The sequence below is a fragment of the Berghia stephanieae genome, chromosome 15, assembly GCF_034508935.2.
Source record: "Berghia stephanieae isolate SIO BIC M18660-M18661 chromosome 15, UCSD_Bste_1.3, whole genome shotgun sequence".
Classification (NCBI taxonomy): Eukaryota; Metazoa; Mollusca; class Gastropoda; order Nudibranchia; family Aeolidiidae; genus Berghia; species Berghia stephanieae.
In genome coordinates, this window is record NC_088374.1 from 20278192 (window position 1) to 20298413 (window position 20222).

Here is a 20222-nt window from a genome sequence, read left to right on the forward strand (position 1 = left end):
ATCGTTATGTTATATCCTGACACTGAAATCCAAAAGGACTGGCAGTTTGACGTCATTATTTGGTTTTTGAACCGCCTATTAAGTTGTCGTTGGTAGTGCTCATGGAAACAAGCGACTTCATTGGTTGAACTATTGAATACAACTCACGATTTGTTTTCTTTTGTGGCAAAAGACTGGCATTTTGACGTCGTTTTTTTGGTCAGTATCAGGCCATAACTTTACGAAGGCCACGGTGTGAGTCTATTCAAAGGACACTTAGAGAGCGGTAGAGGCCACTTGAAGCCTAGATCGTAAAAAATACTAACAAAATGTTAAAAATGATATGCCTCGGATGGGAACTCTATAATCAATAGTAGGGGGAATTAGGCTAAAACCGTGCAAATTTGGGTTGAAAACATGAACATTTGCATACAGGTTGCTAAGACCCACAGAAAAAAACATCTGATATAGAACCACTCTGGCAATCAATCATAACGAATCGGTTTAAGGCCCTAGATTTTACCTATTACAGCTATATTAAACAAGAGAAATAACTGCGTAAAAATATATTTCCTTCATATTCATTGTATTAGGGAGAATTAGGCTAAAACCGTGCACATTGGGGTTGAAATCCTGAAAAAATGGCATATAGGTAGCTATGACCCGTATAAATAACGCCTGATATAGAACCACTCTGGCAATCTATCATAACAGTGCGTTTTTAGCACTTTTATTTTTTCCTATATCTCGTAATTACTTATCCGAGGAAATAACCACGACAATACAATGTGCGTTCTAAAACTTTAAATACACTGGTAACCATTTACGGTAGCTAACTGATGGTTATTTCGTATTGTAACTAGTAGATAAAAGCGGGAGAGAGAGAGAGAGAGAGAGAGAGAGAGAGAGAGAGAGAGAGAGAATTTTACTCATTACTGTACTAACCTAACTAGTAGATAAAATAGGGAGAGGGGTGAGAGGGGGAGAGGGAGTGAGCGGGAGAGAGGGAGAGAGAGGAAGAGAGAGAGAGAGAGAGAGAGAGCGAGAGAGAGAGAGAGAGAGAGAGAGAGAGAGAGAGAAACAATAAAGAAAAGAACATTGAAAACAATAGATAAACAAAATGCCGTGAGAATTGTTGCGTATGTTCTCCATCCGTTGTTTTTTGTTGCCGAGAGGTTTGTAACCGATTCGTCCATTGATGTTACTTCTATCCGAAGCCTATCCATTTTGACCTTTTTGTAAGTATTTCACTGCATGCGCCGTTCATATCTAAATTGAACAAGGAACCCACAGGTTATAAGGCAGGTATCATGCAACAAAACCACCACGCCACCTCCTCTTCTTCATGAGAAACGTACTCAAATCGCTTTACAAAGAGTCCCTATCAAGCTAATACTATAATGTATACATTTTTTTTCCAGTTTTGAAAACCAGCAAAAATGTCAATGATTGAGTGAGTTATGGTATAATATACACAACCTCCTCCAATTGGATTCAGTAGTCTTATGTCACGCCGCCCAGCAACGACGGCCATCTTGGTTCTAAACAAAGAAAATCATTACTTTTTATTCCTCATGCTGGCTAGAACTTTTACTATGCCTTGTGATCAGAATATGTAAAAGTCAAAACATGATCAAATTTATGTTTTTTTTTCCCCTGGATTCGATTTTATGCTCCCCGGGGAAATATTTCATACGGGCGTCCGCCATTGTTCCGATAGTTTAGAGCCAGTGTTACTAAGTTACCATGCGTCATTAGGAAGGAAGTGACGTCACGACTGTTGAAGAGTATTCACAAAACAGTGTGTTACGTTGAACGTCTAAATCCTGATTGATATAATTTAGTGAGAACTAAACACCAAACAAAATGGCTGTCCAAAAAAACGAAAGTTGACGTCACTCAGGCCTTTGTTATTTCTTTTTGCCATCCGCGTTTATGAGTAATCCTCACTAAACTGTATTAACCAGACCATAAACGTTTAAGGTTACACACAGTTTTGTGTGCTGGTCGTTCTACTTCCGTATGACAATGTTGTGAGCTTCTAAGCCAAGCGCATACTATCTGTGAATTGGATCGGATTTTTGAGTCAACTGGCGGTCTATAAACAATAAAGAGAAGTGGAATGACGTCAACTGCATATAATTCATACTTACGGAAACCTCCGTGTCCACCTCCGAAGGAAGATGGGAAGGAATTGTGTTGTACGGGTGGTGGGGCTGGCGTGGTCGTGGTGGGAGGAGGGGGGTTGGGCTCTGAAATAATAAAATAATAATAATAATAATAATAATAATAATAATAATAATAATAATAATAATAATAATAATAATAATAATAATAATGATGATGATGATGATAATAATAATAATAATAATAATAATAATAATAATAATAATAATAATAATAATAATAATAATAATAATAATAATAATAATTAAAAAGAATTGAGCTTTATCTATAGCGCAATTTCTACTAAACGTGCTCAAAACGCTTTACAAGGGGTCCATGGCGTACCCTTAACAACACTTAACATGTAGGACGTGACATGACGCCTGTTAGGCGATATTGCAATTATATTTCAGACAGAAACAACGCTGTTAACGGCCAGGTACTCATTTTGCACATTGTGTACAGTGAGGTAGTGTGAGTAAAGAGTCTTTTCCAATGACTCGACTATTCCCTGAGCGAGGCTCGAACCCAGGACCTTCCGATCCGAAGGCGAGTGTCATACCACTAGGCCACATCGCCGCACATACAGTAAGTAGTCCTTCAGAGCCATTAGGACCATGGAGCCGGACTTTATCCCGTTTTCTATAGCGCGAAACGGACACTATCAACTGCTTGCTATCCTTTGGATAAGACGCCTAGTCTATCGCAAAGTATATTTTGGTACATCTTAGCTCCTTCGTGGACCTCGTATCTTGTCATTGGTGGAGGAGCCTGAGGCATATCGGTGGCAAAGGAGTACTTCCGGTTGACCGTCACGTGACCATCCTTGATTTCGAGTCTTCAGCGAGCCACTTGACCGGCATGGCCAGGTCCCGATATGTGACTAATGGAGATCCAACCCGGTACCCGAATGGCCTCGGTCATCCCGGGCTCCATATGACTTATATGTTCACATCATAATGTCCAGGAAAAAAAGAAATTCATCAGAATTTTCTGATTGGGTCGATCGTCATAGCATATTAATGTGAGCACCATCAGAACCTGCTGCCAATTCTAACGGACTCAGGTACCCATTCACTGCTGGGTGGACAGGAAGGGTCCGACAAAAATATCCGGTATCGATCTTGGTCCCTTTGCGTTTGAAGCGAGTGCTCTACCAACTGAGCTATCGTGACCAATTGAAATAAAACAACATAATCGTGGTTCAAATCATAATGTATGTTTGTAATCAATTAAGAAAAACGTGTATTTAAAAAGTTTGCCAGATGGTTCGGCCTTCAAATCTCGATCGATATAAATGCTCCTCATCCTTGCAAAATATTCTCAAACTTGGGAATTTAAGGAAGACGATGGGTTAATCTAAATCGATCGATATTTGAAGGGCGAGTTTTCTGACCAGATTTTAAAATACGCGTCTGTTCTGGAATACGGCAATACATTGGTAATGGGAGCGATCTATATTCATGTTTTCGTCCAACCAAGTCATCAATCACATGATTTGTTGCTGTCCAACGACTGGATATTTCTTCAAAATGTAAATACGCTGTTTTGTTTATGAAAGTTGTAAACATATCCATGTGTCAAACTGAACAAATTGACCAATCGTGATGTTAGTTATTTCAAAAACTGTGAACACTTTTCACCATGTGAGTCACTTTGAGCACATATTCCAATGTGACCAATGGCCTCTAGCACAAGGAAATGTAATAAAGATCATGCCCATTGAAAGATTATAAAATAGATAAAATAAACGAAATTCCCTTATTCATCCAATGTGTCACTCGGGTCTTTTCCAAGAGAAGACTGGAATAACCCACGCGCCAGCCATAGTGCAGCGCCACAAAATGAACTAAGGCGGTGTGATTTGCCCAAGGCCACACAGTGCAGCGGCGGATGATCGAACAGTAGCCATCGTTATGTTATAGCCTGATACTGAAATCCAAAAAGACTGGCAGTTTGACGTCATTATTTGGTTTTTGCACCGCTTAATGAGTTGTCGTTAGTAGAGCTCATGGAAACAAGTTATTTCATTGGTTGAACTATTAAATACAACTCACGATTTGTTTTCTTTTGTGGCAAAAGACTGGCATTTTGGCGTCATTTTTTGGTCAGTGTCAGGCCATAATTTAACGAAAGCCACGATCGAACACGGTAAAAATGAAGTCAAAAGATAAGTCTTTCGCCACAAAAGAAAACAAATCGTGAGTTGTATTCAATAGTTCAACCAGTGAGATTAACTGCTTCCTTGAGTACTACTAACGACAACTTACAAGACACTCCACAAACATAAGAAATGACGTCAAACTATAAGCGCTTTTGGGTTCTAGCGTAGCCATCGGTAACACATTAAGCCTGCCACTAGAACCGTGGCCTTCGTAAAGTTATAACCTGACACTGACCAAAAAGTGACGTCAAAATGCCAGTCTTTTGTTACAAAAGAAAACAAATCGTGAGTTGTATTCAATAGTTCAACCAATGAAATCACTTGTTTCCATGAGCACTACTAAAGACAACTCACTGGGTGGTGCAAAAACCAAATAGTGACGTCAAAATGCCGGTCTTTTTGGATTTCAGTATCAGGCTATAACATAACGATGGCTACGCTCGAACCATCTAAGACTGTCAGTCTGACGTCATTTTTCAAGTTTGTGTAGCGTCTATTTAGTTGTCTTCAATAATTCCATTGGTTGATCTATTGAATACAACTCACGATTTGTTTTCTTTTGTGGCAAAAGACTTGTCTATTGACGTCATTTGTTGGTCAGTGTCAGGCCATAACTTTACGAAGGCCACGTTTTAGTGTCAGGCTGTAAGTTAACGATGGCTACGATCAAGCCCCGTCCGGAGGTCACGCATAAAAAGCGTGGGAGAATAAATGGAACCGTGCACCAGGCGGAATTGAAAATGAAAACATAAACAAACCCGAAGATAAAAGAAATGAGAGCTACTCACGGAAGCCACCTGTCATCATTTTCATCATGTCCATGATATTGTTGCTGCCACCAGCTTGTTGTCCTCCTGCACCTTGAAATATAAATCACATCGTTTATATATATATATATATATATATATATATAATATATATATATATATATATATATATATATATATATATATATATATATCCTTTCTTTAAAAAATATAGCATTGTGGAGAACGTTGTGCTTATTTGAGTCAATAAAAAATTGATACGGCGCACAACTTTACTGAAAGATTTGAAAATTAGAAATGTATTTTTTACAGATACATAAACAGATAACTTGATTTCCTTTTATAATTTAAAATCAGTTTGAAAGTTCGTTGAGTCAAACAGATATCATAAAATATGTACCAACGACGACACTTGACTCCAAAAATCAACTAATTTTGACACTGTAAAAAGTTGTCAATTTGTGTCATCTATTTATGACATCAAGTATTATTATTACTTCCATTGTGTTGTTGATTTAGCGGTGATCAGTGTTGTTATGTATGTTCTAATTGCGTGTATGTTTGTGTGTGTGTGTGTGTGTGTGTGTGCGTGTGTGTGTTTGTGTTTGTGTGTGTGTTGTGTGTGGTGTATACATGTGTTTGTGGGTGTTGGCATTTTTCAGCAAATCGTGGCATGCATAGTTATATTATTCACTTGATCACATGAAGGTATTTCAGTCGCCATTTTGATTCTTTTTTTTACTATTAGGGTTAGCTCGAGATCGAGGATATTTATTTTTCTATTAAGGTTAGTCATAAGTCTTAGTAAAGGTGCTAGGATGTTTGTTTTTCCATAAGTTAAGTAAAGGGGAGACATTCCGAAAGCTCCTACATCCCCAGTATTCTTTAAATTTGTATTTTCACCGTTGATATTTTGTCAGGCATTTATTTATTCAATTTGTCATTATATCTAGAATTATTTTAAAAACTCTAGAACAAACCTTGATAGATTTGTGAAAGTTTAAAATTTCTTAATTTGACTATCGTTTTGATTTTCAGCCGCCATTTTGATTTGTTAAATATTGAAAGGTAGTGCAAAGCAGTCCGAGAGTTGTTTTATTTTTCTATTAGGGTTAGCTCGAAAGGTTAGTCATAAGTCTTATTAAAGGTGCTAGGAAGTTTGTTTTTCCATAAGTTAAGTAAAGGGGAGACATTCCAAAAGCTCCTACATCCCCAGTATTCTTTAAATTTGTATTTTCACCTTTGATCTTTTGTCAGGCGTTTATTTAGTCAATTTGTCATGATTTTTTCTTTTAGGGTTAGCTCGAGATCGGATGATCGGGTTAGTAATAAGTATTATTAAAGTGCTAGGGTGTTTGTTTTTCTATTGGGGTTAATTAAAGGTACTAGGTTTAATTTTTTTTTTGGGGGGGAGGGGGGGGGTTAGTTGAGGGAATATATTATTGAATATATTATTGGGCCACACAGAAAATCAACCGAAGATATACCAAATTACACAGACAACATTGTTTACCAATCTGCCCTCATTAAATGATGGTGAGTACAGTATCGAATGAAAATAGTTCTTTCCCCGCAAAATTGCGGGCTTTTTACAAGTATATATATATATATATATATATATATATATATATATATATATATATATAATATATATATATATATATATATAAATTATATGTATGGTTGATTTCAACATTTTGTTTTCTTTCAATTCTTTGTCTGTACCACCCTTTTTAATATTTCTATCACAAAGAATGTAATAATAATATAATAATAATAATAATAATAATAATAATAATAATAATAATAATAATAATAATAATAATAATAGTAAAAGTAATAATAATAATAATAAAAATAATAATAATAATAATAATAATAATAATAATAATAATAATAATAATAAATAATAATAATAATAATAATAATAATAATAATAATAATAATAATAATAATAATAATAATAATGATGATAATAATAATGATAATAATGTACACCATCAACCGTTTATATTCTGATTGACAGAACCCAATGAGTACTAGATACCGATATAAATCGGTGAAAAAATCAACAAGTGACAAGAATTTCGTTAAATTTCGTTCATTCTATAAATAATAACACAACCATTCTTACCTCCCATCATAGGAAATCCACTCATACCTGGCATACCTTGAAGAAAGAAGAGGGGGCGGGGGGGGGGGGGCGGTGCCGTGGAAGACTATTAATATAGTGTCATCATAATTGTTTTTTAACTTCATTATTGCTATCATCATCATCATCATCATCATCATCATCATCATCATCATCATCATCATCATCATCATCATCATCATCATCATCATCATCATCAACATTACTGGTCTTACAACAGTTGTATATATTTTCCCCTTCAGCTTTGCAGATATTCGTTTATCACACATAACTCCAGTTACCTCCCTCCAATTATTCCAGCCTACCTGTATCCTCTTCTTAACCTCCATCTCATTGCCCCCATCTTTTTGAACAGTTGTTCCTAAGTATTTGAATTGGTTTGTCTTTGGCACATTCTTTCTCCTATCTGTGGTGGTTCTGCTCTCTGTTGTCCGATGTTTATAAACTACCAACTATATTTATAATTTATATTTATATCCGAGCACGTGTGAAGGTCTATCACAAATTTCCATGTCTTGATTGGTCAAAAATAAACTGCTTTATTAAATGTATATCTAAATGGGTTTGACCTATATAACCTTTCCATGTGCTCGGGGTCATTGGTCACATTGCAAAAATGTGCTCAAAGTGACTCACATAGTGAAAAGAGTTCACAGTTTTTGAACTATCCTATATATATATATATATATATATATATATATATATATATATATATATATATATATATATATTATATATATATATATATATAGTATGCGCTTGGTTCAGAAGCTCACAACATTGCCATCCGGAAGTAAAACGGACCAACACACACAGCTGTGTGTAACATTAAACGTTTATTGTCTGGTTGATACAGTTTAGTGAGAATAACTCACAAACGCGGATGGCAACAAGCAATAACAAAGACCTTAGTGACGTCCATTTCATACCATCTATATCAAAATTGGTCATTTTGTTCAGCTTGACACATGGGTATATTTACAGCTTTCATAAACAAAACATGACGTTTAAAATGTCCGACCATAGGACAGCAACATATACCATGTGATCGATGACTCGGCTGGACAAAAACTTGACTATAGATCTATTCCATTGGTCATTGCAAACAGAGGCAAAAGTATCCATTAACCAGTAGTTTTTTGACCAATCAAATATGGAATTTGTGAAACACCTTCACACATGCTCGGACAATCCGAAGCCATCGTAAAGTTATATAGCCTGACACTGACCAAAAAAATAACATCAAAATGCCAGTCATTTGCCACAAACGAAATTAAATCGTGAGTGGTATTCAATAGTTCAACCAAACTTGTTCCCATGAGCTCTACTAACGAAGACTCACTAGGCGCTACACAACCCTAAAAACGACGTCAAACTGCCAGTCCTAGAGTTCTTCCAGTGACAGGCTATATATAGTTCGAAGATGACGTCACTCAGGTCTTTGTTATTGTGTTTTGCCATCCGTGTTTATGAGTAATGCTCACTGAACTGTATTAACCTGGCTATAAACGTTCAAGGATACACACAGTTTTGTATGTTGGTCCGTTATACTTCCGGATGGCAATGTTATGAGCTTCTTAGCCAAGCGCATTCTATCTATAGCTTTACGATGGTTACGGACAAACGTTATTGGTTATTCATAAACGATAACGGGAATGATATCAACTTACTCTCTGATAATTGTTTGTTTTTTTTTATACCGCCCTATAGGTGACTAAGTTATCACCCGATTAACTTTGATCATATTATGAACGTATCAATTTACCCATAGTTTACTGTGTTGGACCGTGGCCTTCGTAAAGTTATGGCCTGATACCGTGGCCTTCGTTATGTTATAGCCTGATACTAAAATCCAAAAGGACTGGCAGTTTCACGTCAATTTTTGGTCAGTATCAGGCCATAACTTTACGAAGGCCACGCTGATACCGACCAAAATATGACGTCAAAATGCCAGTCTTTTGCCACAAAAGAAACAAATCGTGAGTTGTGTTCAATAGTTCAACCAATGAAATAACGTGTTTCCATGAGTTCTACTAACGACAAATCACTAGGCGGTGCAAAAACCATATAATGACGTCAAACTGCTAGTCCTTTTGATTTTCAGTATCAGGCTATAACATAACGATGGCTACGGTTGGACCAAATGGTAGAACAGTGGGAATACGCTTCAACAGTCGTAACGTCACTTGACTCATTATGACGCATGCTAACTTAGAAATTGGCTCTAAACTGTCAGAACAATGGCGGACGCCTGTATGAAATATTTATCCGACGACTGTAAAAGCATGTCCAGAGGGGAAAAAAACTACATTATAAATCTGATCATGTTTTGACTTTTACACATTCTGATCACAAGATCATATGAAGAGTTTTTTTAAAAAATTAAAAATTAGAGCATTTATATAGCGCAATATCCACTAAACGTGCTCAAAGCGCTTTACAAGGGGTCCATGGCCAACAGCAACACTAACATGTAGGACGGGACATGACGCCTGTTAGACGATATTACATTTTTTTTCGGACAGAGATAACGCTGTTTACAGTCAGGTACTCATTTTACACCCAAGTACGGTGAGAGAAAGTGAGTAAAGAGTTCTATTGAGCATAAATAATGAAAAGTAACCATTTTTTTGTTTAAAACCACGTTGCTGGACGACGTGGCATCAGACAATTGAACCCAATTTCACACAGATACATGCCATAGATAGTAAAACCTGTGCATTTCGCTATGTTTACCAATCATTGCTACTGTTTACATCATGACTAGTGTCCGAAAGGCGTGGTTATAGAAGTGTATATTGTTGGTTTTCCCCCAAGTTTTCACTTGTCAATTGGATTCAATAGTCTGATGTCGCGCCGCCCAGCAACGGTGGCCATCGTGGTTCTAAACAAAGAAAATCGGTACTTTCTATTCTTCATGCTTGCTAGAACTTTTCATAACTCTTGTGATCAGAATGTGGAAAAGTCAAAACATGATCAGATTTATTATGTTTCTTTTTTTCATCTGGAAACGCTTTTATGCTCGTCGGAGAAGTATTTGACCAGGGCGTCCGCCAGTGTTCCGATAGTTTAGAGTCAGTTACTAAGTTACCATGCGTCATTACGAGGGAAGTGACGTCACGACTATTGAAGCGTATTTAATTAGTTATTTTCCAGTTTACCTTTCATCATCGACGCCCAGGCTGGGACTGTAGAAAAAAGGGGAAAAAATGTTATGTAAACAATGAGCTGCTATGTGGTCTAGTGGTATGACATTCGCTTTCGGATCGGGAAGGTCCTGAGTTCGAGCCTCCTCGCTCGGCGCATAGTTGAGTCCTTGGAAAAGGCTCTTTACTCACATTATTCTCTCACCGTACTCAGTGTGTAAAATGAGTACATGGCCGTTAACAGCCTTGTCTCAGTCCGGAAAAAAACTCTGTAATATCGCCTTACAGGCGTCATGTTACGTTCTACATGTTACATGTTGCTGTTGGTCAGGGACCACTTCTAAAGCGCTTTGAGCACATTTAGTGGATATTGCGCTATATAAAAGCTCAATTAAAAAAAATAAAAAAATAAATGTAGTTGTTCATAGAAACCAGGCACATGGAGCCGGACTTTCTATTGTCTTCAATAGCGTGAATTGTGGGCTATCGCAGTTGTTTGCTACCCTTTGGAGAGGACGTATGTTTATTACAAAGTAATTCCCCGCATTATCTAATAGACCCAGCGACCCAATCCCTGCTAGTTCAACCCGAGGAACACTTATGAAAATATAAACAAAAGCATGAGTGTAAGAATCGTGTATCTGGTGTTCGTTCACTTTTTAAGAATAATTCCCTTCTAACCAACCGTAGGCAAATCGTCACATTCGTTACGATGTAACCGACAATTTTCTCATTCTGATTTCTCTTGTACATCACAACATTTAAAGAAGTGCATTATTACAGCTATAATTACTAAACACCGTGTTGTGGACATCATTTAGCTGGACACCAGTCTGTATAGAATGCACTTGTTACTTTTTTTGTTCGAGTAAGAGAAGTTTATTTTTGTGTTGGGTGGGTGTGAAGTTTAAGGGGACATTCTAAAAATGGCTGGTAAGGAGAGAAGAGAACACTGATATATGGTCTAAATTTCTTGGATTTTAATCTATTGTTTAAAAACGACACGCACATATGCAGGTATGACATCCTAACAAACTTATGGGCCTAAATTAACATTGTTGTAACGGACAATATTTTGCGTCATTTTTCATTTTTTTTTTTTTTTTTGAGATTTCCATTACAACAATGAGCCCAAAATGCATTGGGTTATCAGACCTGGAAATAAGTGCACGTCGGGTTCAGAGGTAAGACAGTTCCGTGTAGCCAATGTTAAATATTATTTTAAGCTTCATTCATCTTCATCAAGTACCAAGTCTGTGCCAGACATTGGTGATCATGGTACGCCATTCATCTCTCTGGTCAGATAACCTCAGAAAACTAATATTACTCTTCACCCAGCTGTTCAAACTATCCAAATATGTTTTTCTTGGTCTACCTTTACTCTTTTTACCTTCTATCTTTCCAGTAAGAGCAAGATGTTCATACATTTATGTCGATTTAGGTGCCTCAAAAATTGCATTTGTTTTTTTCTTATTGTACGAATTAGTTTCAGCTTGCTCTAATACTTCTTGATTCGTTTTTTTCTATGTCAATGAGATTTGACGAGAAGCAGAGAATTACTGAAAAATAAAAAATGTATAAACCTTTTTGTTTTACAGATTGATTTACATGTAACTTGCAAAACATTTCAAAATTAATTATAGCTTTTATATAGCGCAGTATCCACTAAATGTGCACAAAGCGCTTTACAAAGGGTCTCTGACCAACAGCAACAGGTAAAATGTAGAACGAGATGTGTCGCCTGTTAGGCGATATTACAATTTTTTTTCCGACCGAGACACCGCTGCTGGCGATCTTGTATTTATTTTACACCTTAGTACGGTGAGAGACCTTGAGTAAAGAGTCTTTTCCAAGGACTCAACTATGCGCCGAGCGAGGATCAAACCCAGGATATTCCAATCCAAAAGCGAGTGTCATACCACTACACCACATAGCCGCTGTCACCATTTGACTCCAATGAATATTTAATTTAGGTTATCTACTTTGGCATTGACCTTGAACTAGGAAATCACTCTGTTGCCAGATTCATTTGCGCGCACATACATTTGTGCGGCTATGTGGTCTTGTAGTATGACACTTGCTTTCGGATCGGAAGGTTCTGGGGTCGAGCCTCTCAGCTTACTTTGGTCTAAAATAAGTACCTGTTTGTTAACAGCGTTGTGTCTGTCCGAAAAAAATATGTAATATTGCCTGACAGGCGTCATGTCACGTATACATGTTACGTCTTGCTATTGACTAGGAAACCATTGTAAAACGCTTTGAGCACGTTTAGTGGATATTGCGCTATATAAAAGCTCAGTATGTTTTGGATTATTAGGAATTTTGTCCAAATAATGCCAAGCCTAATATGAAAATTCATTTCTTGAATCTAAACTTAAAGACAATGAGAACACATAAAACATAATTTTTTGTTTAAAAAATGAACTTTTCATAACAAAGAGTATTCTTCATATTCTTCATATTCGTGCGGCTATGTGGCCTTGTGGTATGACACTCGCTTTCGGATCGGAAAGTCCAGGTGTAGAATCTCGCTCGGCGCGTAGTTGAGTCCTTGGAAAAGTCTCTTTACTCACATTCTCTCACCGTACTCAGGTGTTAAACGAGTACCTGGCGTCAACAATGTTGTCTTTGTCGGAAAAAATTGTCATGTCGCCTTACAAGTCTTGTTTTACACGTTACGTGTTGCTGTTGTAAAGGCCATTGAGCAAATCTAGTGGATATTGCGCTATATAAAAGCTCTGGTAAAAATGCTCGTTCTTGTAAAGACAAGCAATACTACAGCTGTAGTGGTCATTTATGACCCTTTGCCTCAAAACGGTATTAAGTCGGGTTGGGTAAGATGTTGAAAATTGAATTTTTAGCCAGAAATATCAGACTCGTGTTGAGTTTATACAATTTATTGAGGAGAATGAATGGATACGATATTTTAGGGTGCTAATGCCAAACAGACGCAGTTTGAAAGTAACATCGGGACCCCCCAAGGAGATAGTCTGAGCCCGATTCTGTTCACAATATACTTAGAACACTCTCTGAAAGAAGTTCGAAAAGTCATTCCAAAACCAACGACTCATATTGAGAATGCAATCCCTAGAGAAATCGCCTATGCAGATGATGTCGATTTTATTGGATCAACACCAGCAAATATAGAACTCATACAAAATACCCTCATGAAATATAACCTCCAAGTCAATGCCAATAAAACCGAATTTACAACAATATCGAGGAACAAAGAGGAATGGAAAAGAACAAAGAAAGTCGGATCACTAATTGGAGACACCGAGGATGTACAAAGAAGAAAACAGCTATCAAACGCCGCACTCAGTAAACTCACCAATGTATGGATTAGAGGTGACAAAATAAAGAGAAAAACTAAACTGAAACTGTACCGTGCTCTTGTAAAACCAGTACTTCTGTATAACTGCGGCACTTGGGCGTTGACAAAATCCGACGAAGAACATCTGGATGCCTTCCATCGCACACAGCTAAGAAGGGTACTGGACATCAAATACCCAAAAAAGATCTCAAATGAATCACTCTATAAGATCACAAAAGAAAGACCAATCTCCCTTGACATTTTACAACAACGATGGCAACTTTTCGGTCACATACTACGCAGGGACAAAAACATACCAGCTAACCAAGCCATGTCGGGATACTTCCAAAAACACGGGAACCTTTTCAGAGGAAGACCGATCACAACACTCCCTGTGATCCTAAACAAAAACCTCACAACACTTGGACAAAGCATTAGTCTCATAACGACAGGGGACCTTGAAAATCTGAGAACCCTAGCAGAGGACCGGCAATATTGGAGACACCTCACACAGGAAATACTGGAAACAGCCAAGGCGACCCGATCTTTCGGTCGAGACGCGAAAGGCATCTAAGTAAGTAAGTAAGTAATGCCAACAATTTAAATTTTGGACTAGTTTAACATTTAATTGGGCTTTTAGGCACCTGGTTCGTTCCGACAAAATACCGTTTTGAGACGATGGGTCACATTTTATTCCATAGCTCGTGACGTATCATGGACACGGACAATAACGGGAAGGAAGTTCAATAAAAATTGCCCTTCGGCTTTCACTGTTTACGACCAAGGTGGTAACACTACATGGGGCATAACTATGTAATTACTACACATACCATAACAATACGCAGTTAATTCCCTTGCATTACACTAAAGAGAAGTTATAGTTGTTTATTTTATTACACCATGGACAACAACGATCAAGGGGAATAAATAAGAATAAACAGGGCTTTTACTGTTTAACCCTGTCCTCGCCAACCATAGGAAAATTGTCACATTCGTTACGATAAAACCAATAAATTCTCAGTCTGATTTCAATCTTACATCCCAAAAGTTAATTTATTTTTTTTCGCTATAAATCATTGAAACTTTTTCTAAGGCTCCATTTGCTTTCCTGTTTGAGTAAGAAATTCATATTTTTGTGTCGTTTGTATTTGGGAAAACTCTGAATAGACCCTGTAAGGAGAGGGTTTAGTCAAGGTAAAAACACATGGGGCATAACTGTGTCATTACTACACCTACCAAAACAATTACGCAGTTATTTCCCTTACTTTACAGAACTGAGAGGGATTAAGCAAATCAAATGACAACACTGGCCTGACCCAACCCCATACTCAAAGAAGCTGTACGGCAGTGAGGACGACCTCAGGACCACTGTGGGCTTCATTCACCAGACCGGACTGACCATGTGACGTGACGGGAACGAAGAAGAAGAAGAAGAAAGGACAACAAACTAACAACCAGCTCCGCCGGATCGTCTGACTTCTCCCGCTGTCATGCCTGAAACCATAGAGGCCAATTACGCAGTTATTTCCCTTACATTACAATAATCAGAGGGTTTTTAATTAATACAAATAAAACGACACCAGACTTACGTCCAGCTCCGCCGGGTTGTCTCCCTTCTCCCCCTGTCATGCCCGACAACATGGAGGCCATGGCGGCCATGTTGAATCCGTTGTTGGCTGTCGATGAACAGAATGATACAGATATTCATTTCAATTTAATTCAAAGGTATATTTTTAGACAACACTCTTCAACAGTCGTAACGTCACTTCCTTCCTAATGACGCATGGTAACTTAGTAACACTGGCTCTAAACTATCGGAACAATGGCGGACGCCCGTATGAAATATTTCTCCGGCGAGCATAAGGGGTATCCAGAGGAAAAAAACACATAAATTTGATCATGATTTGACTTTTACACATTCTGATCAAAAGGTATATGAAAAGTTCTAGCCAGTATAAAAAATAAAAAGTAATGATTTTCTTTGTTTAGAACCAAGATGGCCGCCGTTGCCGGGCGGCGTGACATCAGACTATTGAATCGTATTGTCAAAGTTATAACTTATATGTGGATATCTATAATGTTTAAAATCAACGAATCAAAGTAAGGAAGATCAATGATAGACACAAGCACGTGATCCCACCAAAAGGAATACACTCAAATGAAAAAATTCAAAAAAGAATATATATATATATATATATATATATAATATATATATATATATATATATATATATATATATATATATACAGTTGCAACAGTTACTCATAGATTGTGTGTTGGTCCGTTTTACTCTCGGATGGCAATGTTGTGATCTTCTTAGCCAAGCGCACAGCATCTATAAAATATAATATGTGTGTAAATTAAAAAAAAAATATTGTCTGAATACAATGAGAACTAATCTCTTAACAAGAGACATGAGAAAATAAAAAAGAGCCGAGTGACATCAACTTAATTCTATAGAAAAAAATAAATTGATCGATGCATATCTAGGGAACTGAATTTATCGATGCTATGAGTTTTGGTGAAATATTCACAGAAATATATATGATATATGATATTATAGATAGTATGCAGATGACGTCACTCAGGCCTTTGTTATTGTTTTTGCCATCCGCGTTTGTGAGTTGTTCTCACTAAACTGTATTAACCAGACTATAAAAGTTCATGGTTACATAGAGTTTGTGTGTTGGTACGTTATACTTCCGGATGGCAACGTTGTGAGCTCCATGGCCAAGCGCATTCTATCTATACCAATATACAAAACCGAGTGTCACCTCAAAAGTTAAGAGTCTATAGAAGGAATGAAATTGACCCCACGTAACTCTTTGTTATTGTTTTTGGACAGTTATTGTAGGGGTTAGTTCTTACACTAAATTATATCAATCAGATTATAAACGTTCGTGGTTAAACATAGTTTTGTTGTTTAGTACCAACGTTATATTTGGCTGGCGGATTTTACGAGTATTTTACACATACGTATGGATAGTATGCGCTTGGCTAAGAAACTCACAACATTGCCGTCCAGAAGTATAACGGACCAACACACACAACAAAACAATGAGTAACCATGAACATTTATAGCCTGGTTAATACAGTTTAGTGAGAATTACTCATAAATGCGGGTGGAAAATAAAATAACAATAACAAAGACCTGAGTGACGTCAACTTCGTTCTATCTATAGACCAATCTCACTCACCGGCTACGGGGGCAGGCTGGACGATCTTGTCACATTTGAAGCTGGGCATGTCCCAGTGTCCGGACTCCTGGCAGGTGACATTCGCGTTGGGAGAGTCTGTTTTGTACCCGGATCTGGGTAGTCATAGAAAAACAATAATTTGGACGAGCGAATACGAGTACTCAACGCTGTTCTAAATAAGAAAATAAATCTTTCATATAACTCTCTCTCTCTCTCTATCTCTCTCTCTCTCTCTCTCTCTCTCTCTCTCTCTCTCTATCTCCCTCTCTTTCTCTCTCTATCTATCTTCCTATCTTCTCTCTCTCTTTCTTTCTCTCTCTCTCTCTCTCTCTCTCTCTCTCTCTCTCTCTCTCTCTTTCCCTCTCTCTCTCTCTCTCTCTCTCTCTCTCTCTTTCCCTCTCACTTTCTCTCTCCTTTTTTTGCAAGTGTGCAACACCCACTCACGACACACACACACGCACACTCACACCCACAACATAATCCTCCCCCGACCTTCTTACACACACACACACACACACACACACACACACATACACACACACACATGTTTTAACTATCATGCCAATTTAAAACAATAATATTATATTTTCTTTTTTCGGTTAATTGCTGAAGGTCAAAGTTCAAAACGTTGCTTAGTTTTGTTTTGGTATCTCGTATTTCTCCCTTTATTTTAATGAACATGAATATAGAAAGCTGAAAAAAAGCCACATCAAATTCCAATTGGATTCAATAGTCTGATGTCACGTCCGCCCAGCAACGAGCAGCTTGGTTCGAAAACAATAAAAATCGGTACTTTTTGTTCTTCATTCCGGCTAGAGCTTTTTCACATGTCATGTGAACAGAATGTATAAAACTCATAACATGATCAGATTAATAATGATTTTCTCCTCTGGATACACTTTTATACTTGTCGGAGAAGTATTTCATTAAGGCGTCCTCCATTGCTCCGATAGTTAGAACCAGTTACTAAGTTACTATGCCTCATACAAGGGAAGTGACGTCACGAGTGTTGAAGCCTATTGCATTACATATAAACATTAGGAGCCATTATGGCCTTCGTAAAGTTATGGCCTGATACTGACAAAAAAATGACGTCAAAATGCCAGTCTTTTGCCACAAAAGACAACAAATCGTGAGTTGTATTCAATAGTTCAACCAATGAAATAACTTGTTTCCATGAGCTCTACTAACAACAACTCACTAGACGGGGCAAAAACATAAATAATGGCGTCAAACTGCCAGTCCTTTTTGATTTTGATAACATAACGATGGCTACGCACAGATACGCATCGTCTGCTATTAATTAAAACCCAATTAGGTGAATGGGGTTATCAGGGATTCTGTCCCATTGTTGTAACCAACACAGTGAATACTTTTAAGAGGACAGCACACATGCGAACACTTTTTTTTTTATAGGGCTCGATGATTTCTGCGTATGAACAAAACTCACAATACCAGACAAATCATTTTAAAAATAAGCCTTCGAACCGAGATATGTGCGGCTATGTGGTCGAGTGGTATGACACTCACTATTGGATCGGAAGGTCCTGGGTTCGAAACTCGCTCAGCGCATAGTTGAGTCCTTGGAAAAGACTTTTTAAGTCATATTTTCTCACATTACTAAGGTTTAAAATGAGTACCTGGCAGTCAACAACGTTGTCTCTGTCGGAAAAAAATTGTAATATCGCCTAACAGGCGTCATGTCTCTTTCTACATGTTACGTGTTCTGTTGGTCAGGGACCCGTTGTAAAACGCATTTAGTGGATATTGCTCTATATAAAAGCTCTAGTTAAAAAAAAAAAATAATCTATGGATACCAGTCCCGTGTGGAGAAGTCAATGTCATTTTTGTTTGGCCACAAACGAAGGGACTGATATTTGGTAGATGATGCATTCACGTTTTAGGATTTAGTAGTCTGATGTCACGTATAGATAGAACGAAGATGACGTCAATCAAGTCTTTGTTATTGTTTTTGCCATCCACGTTTATGAGTAATTCTCACTACACTGTATTAACCAGACTATAAAAGTTCATGGTTACACATAATTTTGTGTGTTGGTCCTTGATACCTCGGGATGGCAATGTTATTAGCTTCTTAGCCAAGCGCATACTATCTATAACATACAATGTAATCCGGTTGAACTATTGAATACAACTCACGATTTGTTTTTTTGTTTTTTTTTTGTGGCCAAAGATTTGTCTTTTGACGTCTGTTTTTGGTCAGTTTAAGGTTATTGTGTGATCTCAGACGTAAAGAGTCAAAAGAATGAAGGAAATACGTTTCAATAGTCTGATGTCACGCCGCCCGGCAACGGCGGCCATCTTGGTTCTAAACAAAGAAAATCTGTATTTTTTTTTATTTTTCATGCTAGTAATAACTTTTCATATGTCTTGTGATCAGAATGTGTAAAAGTCAAAACATGATCAAATGTATGTTGTTTTTTCTTCTGGATACGCTTTTATGCTCGCTGGAGAAATATTTTATACGGGCGTCCGCCATTGTTCCGATAGTTTAGAGCCAGTGTTACTAAGTTACCATGCGTCATTAGGAAGGAAGTGACGTTACGACTGGTAAAGACTATTGAACTCACTCAAAACTTTATTATTGTTTTTGGACAGCTATTTTTTGGGTTAGGTTCTTACTAAATAGGCTCCAAAAGTCGTGACGTCACTTCCCTCGTAAAAACGCGTAGTAACTTAGTAACTGGTTCTAAACTATCTGAACAATGGCGGACGCCCTTATGAAATACTTCTCCTACGAGCATAAAACTGTATACAGTGGAGAAAAACAGTATAAATCTGATCATGTTTTGACTTTTACACATTCTGATCACATGATAAGTGAAAAAGTGCCGGCCAGCATGAAGAATAAAGACTACCGATTTTCTTTGATTAGAACCAAGCTGCTGGTTGCTGGGCGGACGTGACATAAGACAATTGAATCCTATTATATCATCACACTATAAACTTTCATAGTTACACTTGAAATAAATAAAAAATAAAATTCCCTTTATTCATCCCCAAGGGGAAATATTTGCCTTTAGGGTCTATTCCAAACGAAGACTGGAATAGCCCAGTCGTCAGCCGCAGTGCATCGCCGCAAAAGGGAGCTAGGGCGATGTGACTTGCTCAAGGCCACACAACGGGGCGGGTTATCGAACTCGGTACCATTTGGGTACGAAACAAAGACCGTACCGCTGAGCCACGCTGCCCTCTATTTTTTTTAAATAGTCTTCAACAGTCGTAACGTCACTTCCTTCCTAATGACGCATGGTAACTTAGTAACATTGGCTCTAAACTATCGGAACAATGGCGGACGCCCGTATGAAATATTTCTC

The 20222-nt window shown here is 37.6% G+C and overlaps 1 protein-coding gene across 13 annotated transcripts in view; it reads right to left on the reverse strand.

The window, feature by feature from the left end:
* Positions 1-20222, reverse strand: part of LOC144960623 (uncharacterized) — a 116956-nt gene that overhangs the window by 57511 nt on the left and 39223 nt on the right. For 11 of the 13 annotated variants that reach the window (XM_078893855.1, XM_078893849.1, XM_078893850.1 and 8 more), the window contains 6 exons: positions 16885-16997; positions 15277-15363; positions 10390-10416; positions 7211-7246; positions 5098-5169; positions 2133-2231 (listed from right to left, as the gene is read on the reverse strand). In XM_078893855.1, the coding sequence (XP_078749981.1) occupies positions 2133-2231; positions 5098-5169; positions 7211-7246; positions 10390-10416; positions 15277-15363; positions 16885-16997 (434 nt within the window). The remainder of the gene's footprint in view (positions 1-2132; positions 2232-5097; positions 5170-7210; positions 7247-10389; positions 10417-15276; positions 15364-16884; positions 16998-20222) is intronic. The other 2 variants (XM_078893859.1, XM_078893860.1) reach the window with 1 other exon arrangement.